General features: G+C 35.1%; 1 protein-coding gene across 2 annotated transcripts in view; it reads left to right on the top strand.

Moving 5' to 3' along the window:
• LOC135554365 (isocitrate dehydrogenase [NADP], mitochondrial-like) overlaps positions 1–25964 on the top strand; it is a 45714-nt gene that overhangs the window by 18558 nt on the left and 1192 nt on the right. The window contains exons 7-9 of one of the 2 annotated variants that reach the window (XM_064986639.1): positions 16419–16570; positions 20801–20913; positions 21749–21846. In XM_064986639.1, the coding sequence (XP_064842711.1) occupies positions 16419–16570; positions 20801–20913; positions 21749–21846 (363 nt within the window). The remainder of the gene's footprint in view (positions 1–16418; positions 16571–20800; positions 20914–21748; positions 21847–25964) is intronic. The other variant, XM_064986647.1, reaches the window with a different exon arrangement.

Genomic DNA, 25964 nt, shown 5'->3' with positions numbered 1-25964 from the left:
TAGATATAGTCTATTCACCATATTTATAACTAGATATAGTCTATTCACCATATTTATAACTAGATATAGTCTATTCACCATATTTATAACTAGATATAGTCTATTCACCATATTTATAACTAGATATAGTCTATTCACCATATTTATAACTAGATATAGTCTATTCACCATATTTATAACTAGATATAGTCTATTCACCATATTTATAACTAGATATAGTCTATTCACCATATTTATAACTAGATATAGTCTATTTACCATATTTATAACTAGATATAGTCTATTTACCATATTATACCTAACTAGATATAGTCTATTCACCATATTTATAACTAGATATAGTCTATTCACCATATTTATAACTAGATATAGTCTATTCACCATATTTATAACTAGATATAGTCTATTCACCATATTTATAACTAGATATAGTCTATTCACCATATTATTTACATTATAAGTAGATATAGTCTATTCACCATATTTATAACTAGATATAGTCTATTCACCATATTTATAACTAGATATAGTCTATTCACCATATTATACCTAACTAGATATAGTCTATTCACCATATTTATAACTAGATATAGTCTATTCACCATATTTATAACTAGATATAGTCTATTCACCATATTTATAACTAGATATAGTCTATTCACCATATTTATAACTAGATATAGTCTATTCACCATATTTATAACTAGATATAGTCTATTCACCATATTTATAACTAGATATAGTCTATTCACCATATTTATAACTAGATATAGTCTATTCACCATATTTATAACTAGATATAGTCTATTCACCATATTTATAACTAACTAGATATAGTCTATTCACCATATTTATAACTAGATATAGTCTATTCACCATATTTATAACTAGATATAGTCTATTCACCATATTTATAACTAGATATAGTCTATTCACCATATTTATAACTAGATATAGTCTATTCACCATATTTATAACTAGATATAGTCTATTCACCATATTTATAACTAGATATAGTCTATTCACCATATTTATAACTAGATATAGTCTATTCACCATATTTATAACTAGATATAGTCTATTCACCATATTTATAACTAGATATAGTCTATTCACCATATTTATAACTAGATATAGTCTATTCACCATATTATACCTAACTAGATATAGTCTATTCACCATATTTATAACTAGATATAGTCTATTCACCATATTTATAACTAGATATAGTCTATTCACCATATTTATAACTAGATATAGTCTATTCACCATATTTATAACTAGATATAGTCTATTCACCATATTTATAACTAGATATAGTCTATTCACCATATTTATAACTAGATATAGTCTATTCACCATATTATTTACATTATAACTAGATATAGTCTATTCACCATATTTATAACTAGATATAGTCTATTCACCATATTTATAACTAGATATAGTCTATTCACCATATTATACCTAACTAGATATAGTCTATTCACCATATTTATAACTAGATATAGTCTATTCACCATATTTATAACTAGATATAGTCTATTCACCATATTTATAACTAGATATAGTCTATTCACCATATTTATAACTAGATATAGTCTATTCACCATATTTATAACTAGATATAGTCTATTCACCATATTTATAACTAGATATAGTCTATTCACCATATTATACCTAACTAGATATAGTCTATTCACCATATTTATAACTAGATATAGTCTATTCACCATATTTATAACTAGATATAGTCTATTCACCATATTATAACTAGATATAGTCTAACTAGATATAGTCTATTCACCATATTTATAACTAGATATAGTCTATTCACCATATTTATAACTAGATATAGTCTATTCACCATATTTATAACTAGATATAGTCTATTCACCATATTATACCTAACTAGATATAGTCTATTCACCATATTTATAACTAGATATAGTCTATTCACCATATTTATAACTAGATATAGTCTATTCACCATATTTATAACTAGATATAGTCTATTCACCATATTTATAACTAGATATAGTCTATTCACCATATTTATAACTAGATATAGTCTATTCACCATATTTATAACTAGATATAGTCTATTCACCATATTTATAACTAGATATAGTCTATTCACCATATTTATAACTAGATATAGTCTATTCACCATATTTATAACTAGATATAGTCTAACTAGATATAGTCTATTCACCATATTTATAACTAGATATAGTCTATTCACCATATTTATAACTAGATATAGTCTATTCACCATATTTATAACTAGATATAGTTTATTCAGTATTTATAACTAGATATAGTCTATTCACCATATTTATAACTAGATATAGTGTATTCACCATATTTATAACTAGATATAGTCTATTCACCATATTTATAACTAGATATAGTCTATTCACCATATTTATAACTAGATATAGTCTATTCACCATATTTATAACTAGATATAGTGTATTCACCATATTTATAACTAGATATAGTCTATTCACCATATTTATAACTAGATATAGTCTATTCACCATATTATACATAACTAGATATAGTCTATTCACCATATTTATAACTAGATATAGTCTATTCACCATATTTATAACTAGATATAGTCTATTCACCATATTTATAACTAGATATAGTCTATTCACCATATTTATAACTAGATATAGTCTATTCACCATATTTATAACTAGATATAGTCTATTCACCATATTTATAACTAGATATAGTCTATTCACCATATTTATAACTAGATATAGTCTATTCACCATATTTATAACTAGATATAGTCTATTCACCATATTTATAACTAGATATAGTCTAACTAGATATAGTCTATTCACCATATTTATAACTAGATATAGTCTATTCACCATATTTATAACTAGATATAGTCTATTCACCATATTTATAACTAGATATAGTCTATTCACCATATTTATAACTAGATATAGTCTATTCACCATATTTATAACTAGATATAGTCTATTCACCATATTTATAACTAGATATAGTCTATTCACCATATTTATAACTAGATATAGTCTATTCACCATATTTATAACTAGATATAGTCTATTCACCATATTATACCTAACTAGATATAGTCTATTCACCATATTATACCTAACTAGATATAGTCTATTCACCATATTTATAACTAGATATAGTCTATTCACCATATTTATAACTAGATATAGTCTATTCACCATATTTATAACTAGATATAGTCTATTCACCATATTTATAACTAGATATAGTCTATTCACCATATTTATAACTAGATATAGTCTATTCACCATATTTATAACTAGATATAGTCTATTCACCATATTATTTACATTATAACTAGATATAGTCTATTCACCATATTTATAACTAGATATAGTCTATTCACCATATTTATAACTAGATATAGTCTATTCACCATATTATACCTAACTAGATATAGTCTATTCACCATATTTATAACTAGATATAGTCTATTCACCATATTTATAACTAGATATAGTCTATTCACCATATTTATAACTAGATATAGTCTATTCACCATATTTATAACTAGATATAGTCTATTCACCATATTTATAACTAGATATAGTCTATTCACCATATTTATAACTAGATATAGTCTATTCACCATATTTATAACTAGATATAGTCTATTCACCATATTATATTCACTAACTAGATATAGTCTATTCACCATATTTATAACTAGATATAGTCTATTCACCATATTTATAACTAGATATAGTCTATTCACCATATTATACCTAACTAGATATAGTCTATTCACCATATTTATAACTAGATATAGTCTATTCACCATATTATAACTAGATATAGTCTATTCACCATATTTATAACTAGATATAGTCTATTCACCATATTTATAACTAGATATAGTCTATTCACCATATTTATACCTAACTAGATATAGTCTATTCACCATATTTATAACTAGATATAGTCTATTCACCATATTATAACTAGATATAGTCTATTCACCATATTTATAACTAGATATAGTGTATTCACCATATTTATAACTAGATATAGTGTATTCACCATATTTATAACTAGATATAGTCTATTCACCATATTATACATAACTAGATATAGTCTATTCACCATATTATACATAACTAGATATAGTCTATTCACCATATTATACATAACTAGATATAGTCTATTCACCATATTTATAACTAGATATAGTCTATTCACCATATTATACCTAACTAGATATAGTCTATTCACCATATTTATAACTAGATATAGTCTATTCACCATATTTATAACTAGATATAGTCTATTCACCATATTTATAACTAGATATAGTCTATTCACCATATTTATAACTAGATATAGTCTATTCACCATATTTATAACTAGATATAGTCTATTCACCATATTTATAACTAGATATAGTCTATTCACCATATTTATAACTAGATATAGTCTATTCACCATATTTATAACTAGATATAGTCTATTCACCATATATAGTCTATTCACTAACTAGATATAGTCTATTCACCATATTTATAACTAGATATAGTCTATTCACCATATTTATAACTAGATATAGTCTATTCACCATATTTATAACTAGATATAGTCTATTCACCATATTAATAACTAGATATTGTATATTCACCATATTTATAACTAGATATAGTCTATTCACCATATTTATAACTAGATATAGTCTATTCACCATATTTATAACTAGATATAGTCTATTCACCATATTATACCTAACTAGATATAGTCTATTCACCATATTTATAACTAGATATAGTCTATTCACCATATTTATAACTAGATATAGTCTATTCACCATATTTATAACTAGATATAGTCTATTCACCATATTTATAACTAGATATAGTCTATTCACCATATTTATAACTAGATATAGTCTATTCACCATATTTATAACTAGATATAGTCTATTCACCATATTTATAACTAGATATAGTCTATTCACCATATTTATAACTAGATATAGTATATTCACCATATTTATAACTAGTTCACCATATTTATAACTAGATATAGTCTATTCACCATATTTATAACTAGATATAGTCTATTCACCATATTATACCTAACTAGATATAGTCTATTCACCATATTTATAACTAGATATAGTCTATTCACCATATTTATAACTAGATATAGTCTATTCACCATATTTATAACTAGATATAGTCTATTCACCATATTATACCTAACTAGATATAGTCTATTCACCATATTTATAACTAGATATAGTCTATTCACCATATTTATAACTAGATATAGTCTATTCACCATATTTATAACTAGATATAGTCTATTCACCATATTATACCTAACTAGATATAGTCTATTCACCATATTTATAACTAGATATAGTCTATTCACCATATTTATAACTAGATATAGTCTATTCACCATATTTATAACTAGATATAGTCTATTCACCATATTTATAACTAGATATAGTCTATTCACCATATTTATAACTAGATATAGTCTATTCACCATATTTATAACTAGATATAGTCTATTCACCATATTTATAACTAGATATAGTCTATTCACCATATTTATAACTAGATATAGTCTATTCACCATATTTATAACTAGATATAGTCTATTCACCATATTTATAACTAGATATAGTCTATTCACCATATTTATAACTAGATATAGTCTATTCACCATATTTATAACTAGATATAGTCTATTCACCATATTTATAACTAGATATAGTCTATTCACCATATTTATAACTAGATATAGTCTATTCACCATATTTATAACTAGATATAGTCTATTCACCATATTTATAACTAGATATAGTCTATTCACCATATTTATAACTAGATATAGTCTATTCACCATATTTATAACTAGATATAGTCTATTCACCATATTATAACCTAACTAGATATAGTCTATTCACCATATTTATAACTAGATATAGTCTATTCACCATATTTATAACTAGATATAGTCTATTCACCATATTTATAACTAGATATAGTCTATTCACCATATTTATAACTAGATATAGTCTATTCACCATATTTATAACTAGATATAGTCTATTCACCATATTTATAACTAGATATAGTCTATTCACCATATTATACCTAACTAGATATAGTCTATTCACCATATTTATAACTAGATATAGTCTATTCACCATATTTATAACTAGATATAGTCTATTCACCATATTTATAACTAGATATAGTCTATTCACCATATTATACCTAACTAGATATAGTCTATTCACCATATTTATAACTAGATATAGTCTATTCACCATATTTATAACTAGATATAGTCTATTCACCATATTATACCTAACTAGATATAGTCTATTCACCATATTTATAACTAGATATAGTCTATTCACCATATTTATAACTAGATATAGTCTATTCACCATATTTATAACTAGATATAGTCTATTCACCATATTATACCTAACTAGATATAGTCTATTCACCATATTTATAACTAGATATAGTCTATTCACCATATTTATAACTAGATATAGTCTATTCACCATATTTATAACTAGATATAGTCTATTCACCATATTATACCTAACTAGATATAGTCTATTCACCATATTTATAACTAGATATAGTCTATTCACCATATTTATAACTAGATATAGTCTATTCACCATATTTATAACTAGATATAGTCTATTCACCATATTTATAACTAGATATAGTCTATTCACCATATTTATAACTAGATATAGTCTATTCACCATATTTATAACTAGATATAGTCTATTCACCATATTTATAACTAGATATAGTCTATTCACCATATTTATAACTAGATATAGTCTATTCACCATATTTATAACTAGATATAGTCTATTCACCATATTTATAACTAGATATAGTCTATTCACCATATTTATAACTAGATATAGTCTATTCACCATATTATACCTAACTGGATATAGTCTATTCACCATATTTATAACTAGATATAGTCTATTTACCATATTTATAACTGTCACGTAGAGTAGGCCAGAAGGCTAAACTGGATAACCTAACCTCTATCAAAATAAAAAGATGGCGGAACCGCAAAAGTTCTTCTGTGCAAAGGTGTTTATTTACAAGAGATTCCGGAACAAAAAACAACAGTACTGCCATCAACGTCTACCTTATGGGACAGCTTAAAAACAATGCTGCCCCATCCACAGCTCAATCCAAACTGCCTCTCCATGACTGAAAGAGAGGCTCCTTTTATAACTAGTAGGGCTAGCCCCTAACCCCTCAGAACAATTAACCCTAATTAATTAATCAATTAACAATAGAAACCTACATTTTCCATGAACTAAACATACTAAAGTATATACATTGCAACACGGTTTTAAACAATATCACAACATAACATTTACAACATTACATCACTACTGACAATATCTTTCAATATGCCCATATGCATTAATGAGCCATTTGGGACAGGCACTATAAAGCCAACCCAATTCCCTTAGCTAGGTCCTTTTCCAGCATACCCAGAAGCTACAGAGATGAAGAGAGAGGAACAGAACAAACAAACAATGCGCTCATCCACAACATTGATAAGTATAATAATTATTGTATCTCTCAAATATGAACATTGACAAGTGTGAAATGCATACACCAAGACAGAAGTTAATTTGTGTGTCGACCCACATTGTTAACTTATCTTATAATGGCGCAGGGAGGAGTGATGAATATGTGTGTGCGTTAAAGAACCAAATGCTGCCCGCGGCCAGTGACGGACTTCTACGTCACAATAACTAGATATAGTCTATTTACCATATTATACCTAACTAGATATAGTCTATTCACCATATTTATAACTAGATATAGTCTATTCACCATATTTATAACTAGATATAGTCTATTCACCATATTTATAACTAGATATAGTCTATTTACCATATTTATAACTAGATATAGTCTATTTACCATATTATACCTAACTAGATATAGTCTATTCACCATATTTATAACTAGATATAGTCTATTCACCATATTTATAACTAGATATAGTCTATTCACCATATTTATAACTAGATATAGTCTATTCACCATATTTATAACTAGATATAGTCTATTCACCATATTATACCTAACTAGATATAATCTATTCACCATATTTATAACTAGATATAGTCTATTCACCATATTTATAACTAGATATAGTCTATTCACCATATTTATAACTAGATATAGTCTATTCACCATATTTATAACTAGATATAGTCTATTCACCATATTTATAACTAGATATAGTCTATTCACCATATTATACCTAACTAGATATAGTCTATTCACCATATTTATAACTAGATATAGTCTATTCACCATATTTATAACTAGATATAGTCTATTCACCATATTTATAACTAGATATAGTCTATTCACCATATTTATAACTAGATATAGTCTATTCACCATATTTATAACTAGATATAGTCTATTCACCATATTTATAACTAGATATAGTCTATTCACCATATTTATAACTAGATATAGTCTATTCACCATATTATACCTAACTAGATATAGTCTATTCACCATATTTATAACTAGATATAGTCTATTCACCATATTTATAACTAGATATAGTCTATTCACCATATTTATAACTAGATATAGTCTATTCACCATATTTATAACTAGATATAGTCTATTCACCATATTTATAACTAGATATAGTCTATTCACCATATTATACCTAACTAGATATAGTCTATTCACCATATTTATAACTAGATATAGTCTATTCACCATATTTATAACTAGATATAGTCTATTCACCATATTATACCTAACTAGATATAGTCTATTCACCATATTTATAACTAGATATAGTCTATTCACCATATTTATAACTAGATATAGTCTATTCACCATATTTATAACTAGATATAGTCTATTCACCATATTTATAACTAGATATAGTCTATTCACCATATTATACCTAACTAGATATAGTCTATTCACCATATTTATAACTAGATATAGTCTATTCACCATATTTATAACTAGAATAGTCTATTCACCATATTTATAACTAGATATAGTCTATTCACCATATTTATAACTAGATATAGTCTATTCACCATATTTATAACTAGATATAGTCTATTCACCATATTATACATAACTAGATATAGTCTATTCACCATATTTATAACTAGATATAGTCTATTCACCATATTTATAACTAGATATAGTCTATTCACCATATTTATAACTAGATATAGTCTATTCACCATATTTATAACTAGATATAGTCTATTCACCATATTTATAACTAGATATAGTCTATTCACCATATTTATAACTAGATATAGTCTATTCACCATATCTATAACTAACTAGATAGTCTATTCACCATATTTATAACTAGATATAGTCTATTCACCATATTTATAACTAGATATAGTCTATTCACCATATCTATAACTAACTAGATAGTCTATTCACCATATTTATAACTAGATATAGTCTATTCACCATATTTATAACTAGATATAGTCTATTCACCATATTTATAACTAGATATAGTCTATTCACCATATTTATAACTAGATATAGTCTATTCACCATATTTATAACTAACTAGATATAGTCTATTCACCATATTATAACTAGATATAGTCTATTCACCATATTATAACTAGATATAGTCTATTCACCATATTTATAACTAGATATAGTCTATTCACCATATTTATAACTAGATATAGTCTATTCACCATATTTATAACTAGATATAGTCTATTCACCATATTATAACTAACTAGATATAGTCTATTCACCATATTTATAACTAGATATAGTCTATTCACCATATTTATAACTAGATATAGTCTATTCACCATATTTATAACTAGATATAGTCTATTCACCATATTTATAACTAGATATAGTCTATTCACCATATTTATAACTAGATATAGTCTATTCACCATATTATACCTAACTAGATATAGTCTATTCACCATATTATACCTAACTAGATATAGTCTATTCACCATATTTATAACTAGATATAGTCTATTCACCATATTTATAACTAGATATAGTCTATTCACCATATTTATAACTAGATATAGTCTATTCACCATATTTATAACTAGATATAGTCTATTCACCATATTTATAACTAGATATAGTCTATTCACCATATTATACCTAACTAGATATAGTCTATTCACCATATTTATAACTAGATATAGTCTATTCACCATATTTATAACTAGATATAGTCTATTCACCATATTTATAACTAGATATAGTCTATTCACCATATTTATAACTAGATATAGTCTATTCACCATATTATACCTAACTAGATATAGTCTATTCACCATATTTATAACTAGATATAGTCTATTCACCATATTATAACTAGATATAGTCTATTCACCATATTTATAACTAGATATAGTGTATTCACCATATTTATAACTAGATATAGTGTATTCACCATATTTATAACTAATATAGTCTAGATATAGTCTATTCACCATATTTATAACTAGATATAGTCTATTCACCATATTTATAACTAGATATAGTCTATTCACCATATTTATAACTAGATATAGTCTATTCACCATATTTATAACTAGATATAGTCTATTCACCATATTTATAACTAGATATAGTCTATTCACCATATTTATAACTAGATATAGTCTATTCACCATATTTATAACTAGATATAGTCTATTCACCATATTTATAACTAGATATAGTCTATTCACCATATTTATAACTAGATATAGTCTATTCACCATATTATACCTAACTAGATATAGTCTATTCACCATATTTATAACTAGATATAGTCTATTCACCATATTATACCTAACTAGATATAGTCTATTCACCATATTTATAACTAGATATAGTCTATTCACCATATTTATAACTAGATATAGTCTATTCACCATATTTATAACTAGATATAGTCTATTCACCATATTATACCTAACTAGATATAGTCTATTCACCATATTTATAACTAGATATAGTCTATTCACCATATTATACCTAACTAGATATAGTCTATTCACCATATTTATAACTAGATATAGTCTATTCACCATATTATACCTAACTAGATATAGTCTATTCACCATATTTATAACTAGATATAGTCTATTCACCATATTATACCTAACTAGATATAGTCTATTCACCATATTTATATATATTTATAACTAGATAGATATAACTAGATATAGATATAACTAGATATAGTCAGTTATAGCATCAAGCTCATTAGCATAACGTAACGTTAACTATTTATGAAAATCGCAAATTAAATTAAATGAATGTGCTAGCTCTCAAGCTTAGCCTTTTCTATAAACACTGTCATCTCAGATTTTCAAAATATGCTTTTGAACCATAGCAAACAAGCATTTGTGTAAGAGTATTGATAGCTAGCGTAGCATTTAGCATAGCATTTAGCGGGCAACATTTGCACAAAAACCAGAAAAGGATTCAAATAAAATCATTTACCTTTGAAGAACTTCGGATGTTTTCAATGAGGAGACTCTCAGTTATATAGCAAATTTTCAGTTTTTCCTGAAAGATTCTTTGTGTAGGAGAAATCGCTCCGTTTTGTACATCACGTTTGGGTACCAAAAAAAAACGAAAATTCAGTCATCAAAACTGAATTTCCCTTTGTAGTCTGTAATAGCTTGCAAGCCCTGCCACAACCGACGAGCATCAGAGCTGGTGGAGTAGGATTCAATCTTAGTCCTGTATTGACGCTTTGCCTGTTTGATGGTTCGTCTGAGGGCATAGCGGAATTTCTTATAAGCATTCAGATTAGTGTCAGCTCTCGCCTTTAGCTCGGTGCGGATGTTGCCTCTAATCCATGGCTTCTGGTTGGGATATGGACGCATGACGTCGTCGATGCACTCAACCACACTGCACACTGTCCTAACCCATCTGGACAAGAGGAATACCTATGTGAGAATGCTGTTCATCGACTACAGCTCAGCATTTAACACCATAGTACCCTCCAAACTCCTGGGTCTCGACCCCGCCCTGTGCAACTGGGTACTGAACTTCCTGACGGGCCGCCCCCAGGTGGTGAGGGTAGGTAACAACATCTCCACCCCGCTGATCCTCAACACTGGGGCCCCACAAGGGTGCGTTCTGAGCCCTCTCCTGTACTCCCTGTTCACCCACGACTGCGTGGCCACGCACGCCCCCAACTCAACCATCAAGTTTGCGGACGACACAACAGTGGTAGGCTTGATTACCAACAACGACGAGACGGCCTACAGGGAGGAGGTGAGGGCCCTCGGAGTGTGGTGTCAGGAAAATAACCTCACACTCAACGTCAAGAAAACTAAGGAGATGATTGTGGACTTCAGGAAACAGCAGAGGGAACACCCCCCTATCCACATCGATGGAACAGTAGTGGAGAGGTAGTAAGTTTTAAGTTCCTCGGCGTACACATCACAGACAAACTGAATTGATCCACCCACACAGACAGCATCGTGAAGAAGGCGCAGCAGCGCCTCTTCAACCTCAGGAGGCTGAAGAAATTTGGCTTGTCACCAAAAGCACTCACAAACTTCTACAGATCCACAATCGAGAGCATCCTGTCGGGCTGTATCACCGCCTGGTACGTCAACTGCTCCGCCCACAACCGTAAGGCTCTCCAGAGGGTAGTGAGGTCTGCACAACGCATCACCGGGGGCAAACTACCTGCCCTCCAGGACGCCTACACCACCCGATGTCACAGGAAGGCCATAAAGATCATCAAGGACAACAACCACCCGAGCCACTGCCTGTTCACCCCGCTATCATCCAGAAGGCGAGGTCAGTACAGGTGCATCAAAGCTGGGACCGAGAGACTGAAAAACAGCTTCTATCTCAAGGCCATCAGACTGTTAAACAGCAACCACTAACATTTAGTGGCTGCTGCCAACACACTGACTCAACTCCAGCCACTTTAATAATGGGAATTGATGTAAAATATATCACTAACCACTTTAAACAATGCTACTTAATATAATGTTTACATACCCTACATTATTTATCTCATATGTATACGTATATACTGTACTCTATATCATCTACTGCATCTTTATGTAATACATGTATCACTAGCCACTTTGAACTATGCCACTTTGTTTACATACTCATCTCATATGCATCTTGCCTATGCCGCTCTGTACCATCACTCATTCATATATCTTTATGTACATATTCTTTATCCCTTTACACTTGTGTGTATAAGGTAGTAGTTTTGGAATTGTTAGCTAGATTACTCGTTGGTTGTTACTGCATTGTCGGAACTAGAAGCACAAGCATTTCACTACACTCACATTAACATCTGCTAACCATGTGTATGTGACAATTTTTATTTATTTTTTAATTTCACCTTTATTTAACCAGGTAGGCTAGTTGAGAACAAGTTCTCATTTGCAACTGCGACCTGGCCAAGATAAAGCATAGCAGTGTGAACAGACAACACAGAGTTACACATGGAGTAAACAATTAACAAGTCAATAACACAGTAGAAAAAAAGGGGGAGTCTATATACATTGTGTGCAAAAGGCATGAGGAGGTAGGCGAATAATTACAATTTTGCAGATTAACACTGGAGTGATAAATGATCAGATGGTCATGTACAGGTAGAGATATTGGTGTGCAAAAGAGCAGAAAAATAAATAAATAAAAACAGTATGGGGATGAGGTAGGTGAAAATGGGTGGGCTATTTACCAATAGACTATGTACAGCTGCAGCGATCGGTTAGCTGCTCAGATAGCAGATGTTTGAAGTTGGTGAGGGAGATAAAAGTCTCCAACTTCAGCGATTTTTGCAATTCGTTCCAGTCACAGGCAGCAGAGTACTGGAACGAAAGGCGGCCAAATGAGGTGTTGGCTTTAGGGATGATCAGTGAGATACACCTGCTGGAGCGCGTGCTACGGATGGGTGTTGCCATCGTGACCAGTGAACTGAGATAAGGCGGAGCTTTACCTAGCATGGACTTGTAGATGACCTGGAGCCAGTGGGTCTGGCGACGAATATGTAACGAGGGCCGGCCGACTAGAGCATACAAGTCGCAGTGGTGGGTGGTATAAGGTGCTTTAGTGACAAAACGGATGGCACTGTGATAAACTGCATCCAGTTTGCTGAGTAGAGTGTTGGAAGCAATTTTGTAGATGACATCGCCGAAGTCGAGGATCGGTAGGATAGTCAGTTTTACTAGGGTAAGTTTGGCGGCGTGAGTGAAGGAGGCTTTGTTGCGGAATAGAAAGCCGACTCTTGATTTGATTTTCGATTGGAGATGTTTGATATGAGTCTGGAAGGAGAGTTTACAGTCTAGCCAGACACCTAGGTACTTATAGATGTCCACATATTCAAGGTCGGAACGATCCAGGGTGGTGATGCTAGTCGGTCATGCAGGTGCAGGCAGCGATCGGTTGAAAAGCATGCATTTGGTTTTACTAGCGTTTAAGAGCAGTTGGAGGCCACGGAAGGAGTGTTGTATGGCATTGAAGCTCGTTTGGAGGTTAGATAGCACAGTGTCCAAGGAGGGCCGGAAGTATATAGAATGGTGTCATCTGCGTAGAGGTGGATCAGGGAATCACCCGCAGCAAGAGCAACATCATTGATATATACAGAGAAAAGAGTCGGCCCGAGAATTGAACCCTGTGGCACCCCCACAGAGACTGCCAGAGGACCGGACAGCATGCCCTCCGATTTGACACACTGAACTCTGTCTGCAAAGTAATTGGTGAACCAGGCAAGGCAGTCATCCGAAAAACCGAGGCTACTGAGTCTGCCGATAAGAATATGGTGGTTGACAGTCGAAAGCCTTGGCCAGGTCGATGAAGACGGCTGCACAGTACTGTCTTTTATCGATGGCGGTTATGATATCGTTTAGTACCTTGACTGTGGCTGAGGTGCACCCGTGACCGGCTCGGAAACCAGATTGCACAGCGGAGAAGGTACGGTGGGATTCGAGATGGTCATAAAATTTGATTTGATTTGATGAAGCTGGTGACTGATTTGATATACTGCTAAATGCCATTGGATGAATCATGGAACATATTCCAGTCTGTGCTAGCAAAACAGTCCTGTAACGTAGCATCCCCTTCATCTGAGCACTTCCATATTGAGCAAGTCACTGGTACTTCCTGCTTTAGCTTTTGCTTGTAAGCAGGAATTAGGGGGATATAATTATGGTCAGATTTGCCAAATGGAGCGTGAGGGAGAGCTTTGTACATGTCTCTGTGTGTGGAGTAAAGGTGGTGTAGAGTTTTTTTCCCTCTGGTTAAACATGTGACATGCTGGTAGAAATTAGGTAAACGGATTTAAGTTTGCCTGCATTAAAGTCACCGGCCACTAAGAGCGCGGCTTCTGGATGAGCATTTTCTTCTTTGCTTATGGCCTTACAGCTCGTTGAGTCCATTCTTAGTGCCATCATCGGTTTGTGGTGGTAAATAGACAACTGCGAAAAATATAGATGAAAACTCTCTTGGTAGATAGTGTGGTCTACAGCTTATCATTAGGTACTCTACCTCAGGTGAGAAATACCTCGAGACTACCTTAATGTTAGACATCGCGCACCAGCTGTTATTGACAAATAGACACACACCTTACCTGACATAACTGTTCTGTCCTGCCGATGTACGGAAAACCGAGCCAAATTTATATTATCGTTGTCGTCGTTCAGCCATGACTCAATGAAACATAAGATACAACAATGTTAATGTCCCATTAGTCTCGAACGGAGCTCATCCAGTTTATTCTCCAGTGATTGCACGATGGCCAATAGAACGGATGGTAGAGGTGGGTAACCCAGTAGCCAACGAATTCTCACAAGGCACCCTGATCTGCACCCATGTTATTTCCTTCCTTTCTTCGTGTGAATAAAAGGGATTTTGGCCTTGTCTGAGAGCAACATTATGTCCTTCACGTCAGACTCATTAAAGAAAAAAATTTCATCCAGTTTGAGGTGAGTAATCACTGTTCTGATATCGAGAAGCTCTTTTCGGCCATAAGAGACGGTAGCATCAGCATTATGTACAAAATAAGTTACAAACAATGAGAAAAAAACACAAAATAGCCCAATTGGTTAGGAGCCTGTAAAACGGCAGCCATCCCCTCTGGCGCCATTTTCTCATCATTCTGTACCATGCTGAAATTCCATGATACGAATTGAATAGAGGCCACAGTCTATTCACCATAAAAAGATCACATAAAAACCATATAAAGTTATTGACATGCTAAAGTGGCTTGCCAAGGTAGACAGTATCATTCCTTGCTGATTCCTCCCCAGTGTTAACAGTAAATCTAGGCCTGCTGTAAAAGCTCCCCTGTGTTCTCTACAGGAACTACAAGCCAGAGTTTGACAGGCTGAAGATCTGGTACGAGCACCGTCTCATTGATGACATGGTGGCACAAGTCCTCAAGTCCTCCGGAGCCTTCGTCTGGGCCTGCAAGAACTACGATGGAGACGTTCAGTCTGACATATTGGCTCAAGGTGAGACCAACACTAATATATAATATACTGTATATACAGTACCAGTCAAAAGTTTGGACGCCTACTCATTCAAGGGTTTTTCTTGATTTTTACGATTTTCTACATTGTAAAATAATAGTGAAGACATAAAAACTATAAAATAACACATATGAAATCATGTAGTAACCAAAAAAGTGTTAAACAAATCTAAATATATTTTATATTTAAAATTCTTTAAAGTAGCCAACCTTTGACCTGACAACAGCTTTGCACACTCTTGGCATTCTCAAAACCATCAAGCGCTATGATGAAACTGGCTCTCATGAGGACCGCCACAGGAATGGAAGACCCAAAGTTAGCTCTGCTGCAGAGGACCTGTTCATAAATGCTTTACAGAGTTCAAGTAACAGACACATCTCAACATCAACTGTTCAGAGGAGACTGCTTGAATCAGGCCTTCATGGTCGAATTGCTGCAATGAAATCACTACTAAAGGACACCAATAAGAGACTTGCTTGGGCCAAGAAACATGAGCAATGGACATTGGACAGATTTGGACATTAGACCATTGGAAATCTGTCCTTTGGTCTCATGAGTCTAAATTTGAGATTTTTGGTTCCAACCGCCGTGTGTTTGTGAGACGCAGAGTAGGTGAACGTAGGATCTCCACATGTGTGGTTCACACCGTGAAGCATGGAGGAGGAGGTGTGATGGTGCTTTGCTTGTGACACTGTCAGTGATTTATTTAAAATTCAAGGCACACTTAACCAGCATGACTACCTCAGCATTCTACAGCAATACGCCATCCCATCGTGTTTGTGCTTAGTGGGAGAATTATTTGTTTTTTAACAGGACAGTGACCCAACACAGCTCCACACTGTGTAAGGGTTATTTGACCAAGGAGAGTATTGGAGTGCTGCATCAGATGACGTGGCCTCCACAATCATCTGACCTCAACCCAATTGAGATGGTTTGGGATAAGTTGGACCGCAGAGTGATGGAAAAGCAGCCAACAAGTGCTCTATTTTGATTTAACACTTTTTTGGTTACTACATGATTCCATATGTTTTATTTAACAGTTTTAATGTCTTCACTAATATTTTACAATGTATTTTTTTTTTTACAAATAAAGAAAAACCCTTGAATGAGTAGGTGTGTGCAAACTTTTGACAGGTACTGTACATACAGTAATAATATATAATGATAATAAAACCATAATGGAATTGTTCAGTCTGACATACTGGCCCAATGTGAGACCAACACTAATATATAATATACTGTTTATACATACAGTAATATAGTTATTATTATGAAAACGTTCAGTCTGACATACTGGCCCAATGTGAGACCAACACTAATATATAATATACTGTTTATACATACAGTAATATAGTTATTATTATTATGAAAACGTTCAGTCTGACATACTGGCCCAATGTGAGACCAACACTAATATATAATATACTGTTTATACATACAGTAATATAGTTATTATTATTATGAAAACGTTCAGTCTGACATACTGGCCCAATGTGAGACCAACACTAATATATAATATACTGTTTATACATACAGTAATATAGTTATTATTATTATGAAAACGTTCAGTCTGACATACTGGCTCAAGGTGAAACCACAGTCTAACTGTACATACATATGTTCCAATCATCGTCCAATATAATCTCATATTTTTTATTGCTGAGAAAGGTCCACCTTGTAGCTAGCAGGAGTCCTCTTAGTATAATCACATCAGAAAGTCTGGATGTACAGTTCCTTCAGAAAGTGTTCACACCCCTTGACTTTTTACACATTTTGTAGAGTTACAGCCTGAATTTAAAATGAATACAATTTCGATGTTGTATCACTGGCCTACACACAATACCCCATATTGTCAAAGTGGAATTATGTTTTTTGAGATATAAAAAAATAAATTAAAAATTAAAAGTTTAAATGTGACTGACCAGCTCAAATCGGTCTTATGTAGCAAAATTAGATTTTTTTAATTTATTTTTACATTGGATAAAAGTAGATACTCAGAGCTACAAAATGGTATTTCATACACTTCATCTGCTTTGAATGTTGATTAACTTGTAAAGTCACTTTTGAGAAAAGGGCCTTTGAATATTTTGGTACCTACTGGAGAGCTCTCCTTTGTCTTCACCCATTCAACATTGGTCACAGTGAGTTGTGTAGTAAAGATGAAGACTAAAAGGGGTAGTAGCCGACATCAAGGAACAATTCCAGTTAAACAGAAAGTGTCCAGATAAAAACATGTTATAAATATTCGATGACACTTACCCAGACACACTGGTCTAAATTGATGGGTCATGTGAATGAAATGCCATAACCCCCAGCCACATCCCCCAGCCACATCTAAATTATCATACTTGAGTAAAAGTATAAATAATTTCAAATTCCTTATATTAAGCCAGACAGCACAATTGTAGTTTATCTTTTGACAGCCAGGGGAACAATGTACTCTAGTATCAAAAGTAAAAGTAAAAATATAAACTATTTCAAATTCCTTATTATTAAGCAAACCAGACGGCACAATTGTATTTTTGTTGTACTTTTATTGCCGGATAGCCAGGGGCTCCATCACTCAGACATGATTTACAAACAAGGCATGTGTTTCGTGAGTCTGCCACACCAGTGGCAGTAGGGATGACCAGGGATGTTCTCTTGATAAGTGTGTGAATTGGACAAGTTTCCTGTCAAAATGTAACGAGTACTTTTGGGTGTCAAGGAAAATGTATGGAGTAAAAAGTACATTATTTTCTTTACGAATGTAGTGAAGCAAAAGTTGCCAAAAATGTAAATAGTAAAGTAATGTACAGATACCACAAAAAACTACATAAGTCGTACTTTAAAGTATTTTTACACTGATGCCCAAAGGGTAGCCTTTTAAAGAATTTCATGGCTACAGACGTGAGTGCTACGGGTCAGTAGTCATTTAGGCAGGTTACCTTGGTGTTCTTGGGCACAGGGACTATGGTAGTCTGCTTGAAACTTGTTGGTATTACAGACTCAGACAGGGAGAGGTTGAAAATGTCAGTGAAGACACTTGCCAGTTGGTCAGCGCATGCTCGGAGTATGTATGTGCATCGACGTCCTCGATGCACTTATTGATAAAGCCAGTGACTGATGTGGTGTATTCCTCAATGTCACCGGAAGAATCCCTTAACATATTCCTGTCTGTACTAGCAAAACAGTCCTGTAGCTTAGCATCTGCTTCATGTGACCACTATTTTATAGACCAAGTTACTGGTGCTTCCTGCTTTAATTTTTGCTTGTAAGCAGGAATCAGGAGGATAGAGTTATGGTCATATTTGCCAAATGGAGGGCGAGGGAGAGCTTTGTACGTGGCTCTGTGTGTGGAGTAAAGGTGGTCTAGAATTTTGTTTCCCCTTGGTTGCACATTTAACATGCTGATAGAAATGAGGGAAACAGAATTAATTTTCCCTGCATTAAAGTCCCCGGTCACTAGGAGCGCCGCCTCTGGAGGAGTGCTTTTCTGTTTGCTTATGGTGGAATACAGCTAATTTATTGTGGTTTTAGTGCCAGCCTCGGTCTGTGGTGGTATGTAAACAGCTACGAAAAATACATGAAAACTCTAGAGGTAGATAGTGCGGTCTACAGTTTATCATGCATGAGATAGTCTATCTCAGGCGAGCAAAACCTTGAGACTTCCTTAGATATTGTGCACCAGCTATTGTTTACAAATTACAAATGTATTACCAGAAGCTGCTGTTCTAACCCGCCAGTTGTATGTTCTTAATATCGTCGTTCAGCCACGACTCGGTGAAACATAAGATATTTCAGTTATAAATGTCCTGTAGGTAAGATGTACGTGTTTTCAGTTTGTTAGATTTATTTTCCCAGCGATTGAACGTTAGCTAGCAGGATGGAAGGCGAGGGCAGATTAGCCACTCGTCGCCTGATCCTCAAAAGGCACCCTGATCTCTTTCCGCAAAACCTCCACTTCCTTTTCCAGCGAATCACCGGGATCTGGGCCTGGTCGGGTGCCTGTAATAGTATATCAAATCAAATCAAATTTATTTATAAAGCCCTTCTTACATCAGCTGATGTCACAAAGTGATGTCACAAACCCAGCCTAAAACCCCAAACAGCAAGCAATGCAGGTGTAGAAGGTGGCAAGGAAAAACTTCCTAGAAAGGCCAGAACCTAGAGAGGAACCAGGCTATGAAGGGTGGCCAGTCCTCATAGACACCCTCTTGTTGTTTTGCATAGGTTTTGGCTCCCTGGGTCTAATGACGTCAGTGTTGGTGTGTCCTGATGGGAAGACCATTGAGGCAGAGGCAGCCCACGGCACTGTGACACGGCACTACCGCCAACACCAGAGGGTAAGGAACCTCTAACCCTAATTCTATCCCTGACTCACGCCACGGTAACCAGCAACAACAGTTTGAAGAGTAGTAGAATGGTCCCACTTAAATGTGCTTCTCTAGATACTTTACTTAGGACAGCTAATCAGCCGTACCAGTCATTATCCGTGAGCTTCTTTCCTCCTCTCGCCTCTACCTCGTTGATTTTCAGAGTTCCAACCACTTTGGACGTGAGCTGCAACTACACGCCTCTCTGGTCTAAATGTTCATTTCATTGCCAATAATTTTATGTACTTTCTGGTCAAAAGGGACAGTTCCGTCAGACTGACACACTCGCTGACCTCACTCGGGCGTGGTTACTTACTGTGCAAATTTCATAGGAGACAAATGATCTCTTATGGCTCCTAAAATCACATTAATATCTTAACATAAATACTTTCATCATTGTTCACAATGTAAAGGATGGAGATTTCGTAAATAAAGTGTATATACTTTTGAAGTTACAGTATTTTTTATGACATCACAAAATAACAACCCATATCACATTAGTTTTCTATAGCTCGCCTCTGACCATTCTCCACATTCTTTGTTAAAGTTTCAGTGGGAAAAGTCTCTGTGTTGAACATTCCTGTGTGAATTTGGAGAGGGATGTTCTCTCCTTTAATTTACAATTGGACGTGAGGTCTCAACCCCCCAGCAGCCCCCCCCCTCTGTGGGTGAGAGGGTCTGATTTCTGTCATCCATTGTCAAGCTGATCTGATCCAGTCGGATCCTCACAGGACAGTCATGACAGGACGAAGGATGCATGTTAGCGGCAGATAAAAACAGGGCACTGTCCCTTCTCGTCCTGTAGGGCCGACCCACCAGCACCAACCCCATCGCCAGTATCTTTGCCTGGACCAGAGGGCTGGAACACCGAGGGAAACTGGATGGAAACCCAGACCTCATCAGGTAATAACTACTAAAACCCGTAATATCTCAATAACTACGAAAACCCTGTAATATCTCCATAACTACTAAAACCCTGTAATATCTCAATAACTACTAAAACGCTTACCTGTAATATCTCAATAACTACTAAAACCCTGTAATATCTCAATAACTACTAAAACCCTGTAATATCTCAATAACTACTAAAACCCGTAATATCTCAATAACTACTAAAACCCGTAATATCTCAATAACTACTAAAACCCTGTAATATCTCAATAACTACTAAAACCCGAAATATCTCAATAACTACTAAAACCCTGACCTGTAATATATTGTTATATTAGTTATTGATGTTCGTGGAAAAAGTGACGCCAGAGGAGATGGCTGCCGTTTTACGGCCTCCTAACCAATTGTGCTATTGTGTGTTTTTTTGCGTAATTTGTAAGTTATTTTGGACACAATGTTTCTGCCACTGTCTGGATAGGAGGACATCGATTACTCACCTCGTACTGGACAGTTTTTTTCGTTAATGAGTCGGACACAAAGGATTTAATTCAGACACCCGACAAGGCCCAAATCCACGTCATTCGCATGAGAAAGCCGACAGATATTGGGGTGCCTTGTAAGGAACCGACGGCGAGTGGGTAATCTGCCGCTACCATCAGTCCTATTAGCCAACGTACAATCATTGGATAACAAAATAAACAAGCTACGATCGCGAATATGCTACCAACAGGACATTAAAAACTGTAACATCTTATGTTTCACCAAATCGTGGCTGAACAACGACATGGATAAGATACAGCTGGTGTGTTTTACACTGCATCGGCAAGATAGAACAGCTGCCTCCAGTAAGACAATGGGTGGCGGCCTGTGTAAATTTGTAAACAACAGCTGGTGCACAAAATCTAATATTAAGGATGTCTCAAGGTTTTGCTCGCCTGAGGTAGAGTATCTCACGATAAGCTGTAGACCACACTATTTACCAAGAGTTTATCTATATTTTTCTTAACTGTCTATTTACCACCACAAACCGATTCTGGCAGTAAGACCGTACTCAATGAGCTGTATACGGCCATAAGCAAACAGGAAGACGCTCATCCAGAAGTGGCTCTATCTAGTGGCCGGGGACTTGAATGCAAAAACTGAAGCAGGAAGCACCAGTGACTCGGTCAATAAGGATGTCGTAAGAAATTCGGCTTGTCACCAAAAGCACTCACAAACTTCTACAGATGCACAATCGAGAGCATCCTGGCGGGCTGTATCACCGCCTGGTACGGCAACTGCTCCGCCCTCAACCGTAAGGCTCTCCAGAGGGTAGTGAGGTCTGCACAACGCATCACCGGGGGCAAACTACCTGCCCTCCAGGACACCTACACCACCCGATGTTACAGGAAGGCCATAAAGATCATCAAGGACATCAACCACCCGAGCCACTGCCTGTTCACCCCGCTATCATCCAGAAGGCGAGGTCAGTACAGGTGCATCAAAGCTGGGACCGAGAGACTGAAAAACAGCTTCTATCTCAACTTTAATAATGGGAATTGATGGGAAATTATGTAAATATATCACTTGCCACTTTAAACAATACTACCTTATATAATGTTACTTACCCTACATTATTCATCTCATATGCATACGTGTATACTGTACTCTATATCATCGACTGCATCCTTATGTAATATATGTATCACTAGCCACTTTAACTATGCCACTTTGTTTACATACTCATCTCATATGTATATACTGTACTCGATACCATCTACTGTATCTTGCCTATGCTGCTCTGTACAATCACTCATTCATATATCCTTATGTACATATTCTTTATCCCCTTACACTGTGTATAAGACAGTAGTTTAGGAATTGTTAGTTGGATTACTTGTTGGTTATTACTGCATTGTCGGAACTAGAAGCACAAGCATTTCGCTACACTCGCATTAACATCTGCTAACCATGTGTATGTGACAAATAAAATTTGATTTGATTTGTAAGATGCTGTAGATGCTACGCTACAGGACTGTTTTGCTAGCACAGACAGGAATATGTTCCGGGATTCTTCCAATGGCATTGAGGAATACACCACATCAGTCACTGGCTTCATCAATAAGTGCATTGATGATGTTGTGACCGTACATACATACTCCAAGCAGAAGCCATGGATTACAGGCAACATCCTGACTAAGCTAAAGAGTAGAGCTGCCGCTTTGAAGGAGCGGGACTCTAACCCGGGCGCTTATAAGAAATCCCGTTATGCCCTCCGACGATCCATTAAACAGGCAAAGCGTCAATACAGGACTAAGATCGAATCGTACTACACTGGCCCCGACTTTCATAGAATGTGGCAGGACTTGCAAACTATTACAGATTTACAAAGGGAAGCACAACCACGAGCTTCCCAGTGACACAAGCCTACCTGCCGAGCTAAATTACTTCTATGCTTGCATCGAGAATAGCAACACTGAAGCATGCATGAAAGCATCAGCTGTTCCCTGATGACTGTACATCACATCAGCTACGCTCTCATCATTCACAAGGCCAGGACGTGTACATTCACATTACCAGGACATGTATTCCGAGCATGCACTGACCAACTGGCAAGTGTCTTCACTGACATTTTCCACCTGTCCCTGACTGAGTCTGTAATACCAACATGTTTCAAGCAGATGACCATAGTCCCTTTGCCCAAGAACACTCAGGTAACCTGCCTAAATGACTACCGACCCGTAGCACTCACGTCTGTAGCTTGGAAAGGCTGGTAATGGTCACATCAACACCATTATCCCAGAAACCCTATCCAGTATCCTGACTGGTTGCATCACTGCCTGGTATGGCAACTGCCCACTCCAATTTTCATACCGCCCCAACAGATCCACAGATGACGCAATCTCAATTTCATCTCCACACTGCCCTTTCCCACCTGGACAAAAGGATCACCTAAGTGAGAATGCTATTAATTGACTACAACTCAGCGTTCAATACCATTGTGCCCTCAAATCAATCAAATCAAATTTATTTATATAGCCCTTCGTACATCAGCTGATATCTCAAAGTGCTGTACAGAAACCCAGCCTAAAACCCCAAACAGCAAGCAATGCAGGTGTAGAAGCACGGTGGTTAGGAAAAACTCCCTAGAAAGGCCAAAACCTAGGAAGAAACCTAGAGAGGAACCAGGCTATGTGGGGTGGCCAGTCCTCTTCTGGCTGTGCCGGGTAGAGATTATAACAGAACATGGCCAAGATGTTCAAATGTTCATAAATGACCAGCATGGTCGAATAATAATAAGGCAGAACAGTTGAAACTGGAGCAGCAGCACGGCCAGGTGGACTGGGGCCAGCAAGGAGTCATCATGTCAGGTAGTCCTGGGGCATGGTCCTAGGGCTCAGGTCCTCCGAGAGAGAGAAAGAGAGAAAGAAAGAGAATTAGAGAGAGCATATGTGGGGTGGCCAGTCCTCTTCCGGCTGTGCCGGGTGGAGATTATAACAGCTCATCACTAAGCTAAGGACCCTGGGACTCAACACATCCCTCTGCAACTGGATCCTGGACTTCCTGACAGGCTGTCCCCAGGTGGTAAGGGTAGGTAACAACACATCTGCCACGCTGATCCTCAACACGGGGGCCCCTCAGGGGTGTATAATTAGTCCCCTCCTGTACTCTCTGTTCACTCATGACCGCACGGCTAGGCATGACTCCAACACCATCATTAAATTTGCTGATGACACAGCAATGGTAGGCCTGATCACCGACAATGATGACACAGCCTATTGGGAGGTCAGAGACCTGACCGTGTGGTGCCAGGATAACAACCTCTCCCTCAACGTGATCAAGGCAAAGGAGATGATTGTGGACTACAGAAAAAGGAGGACCGAGCACACCCCCATTCTCATCGACGGGGCTGTAGTGGAGCAGGTTGAGAGCTTCAAGTTCCTTGGTGTCCACATCACCAACGAACTATCATGGTCCAAACACACCAAGACAGTTGTGAAGAGGGCACGACAAAAAGCCTATTCTCCCTCAGGAGACTAAAAAGATTTGCCATGGGTCCCCAGATCCTCAAAAAGTTCTACTGCTGCACCATCGAGAGTATGGTTGCATCACTGCCTGGTATGGCAACTGCTCGGCCTCCGGCCGCAAAG

The sequence above is a fragment of the Oncorhynchus masou genome, chromosome 2 (assembly GCF_036934945.1).
Source record: "Oncorhynchus masou masou isolate Uvic2021 chromosome 2, UVic_Omas_1.1, whole genome shotgun sequence".
NCBI classification, from domain to species: Eukaryota; Metazoa; Chordata; class Actinopteri; order Salmoniformes; family Salmonidae; genus Oncorhynchus; species Oncorhynchus masou.
This window is presented reverse-complemented; position numbering and strand designations above follow the sequence as displayed.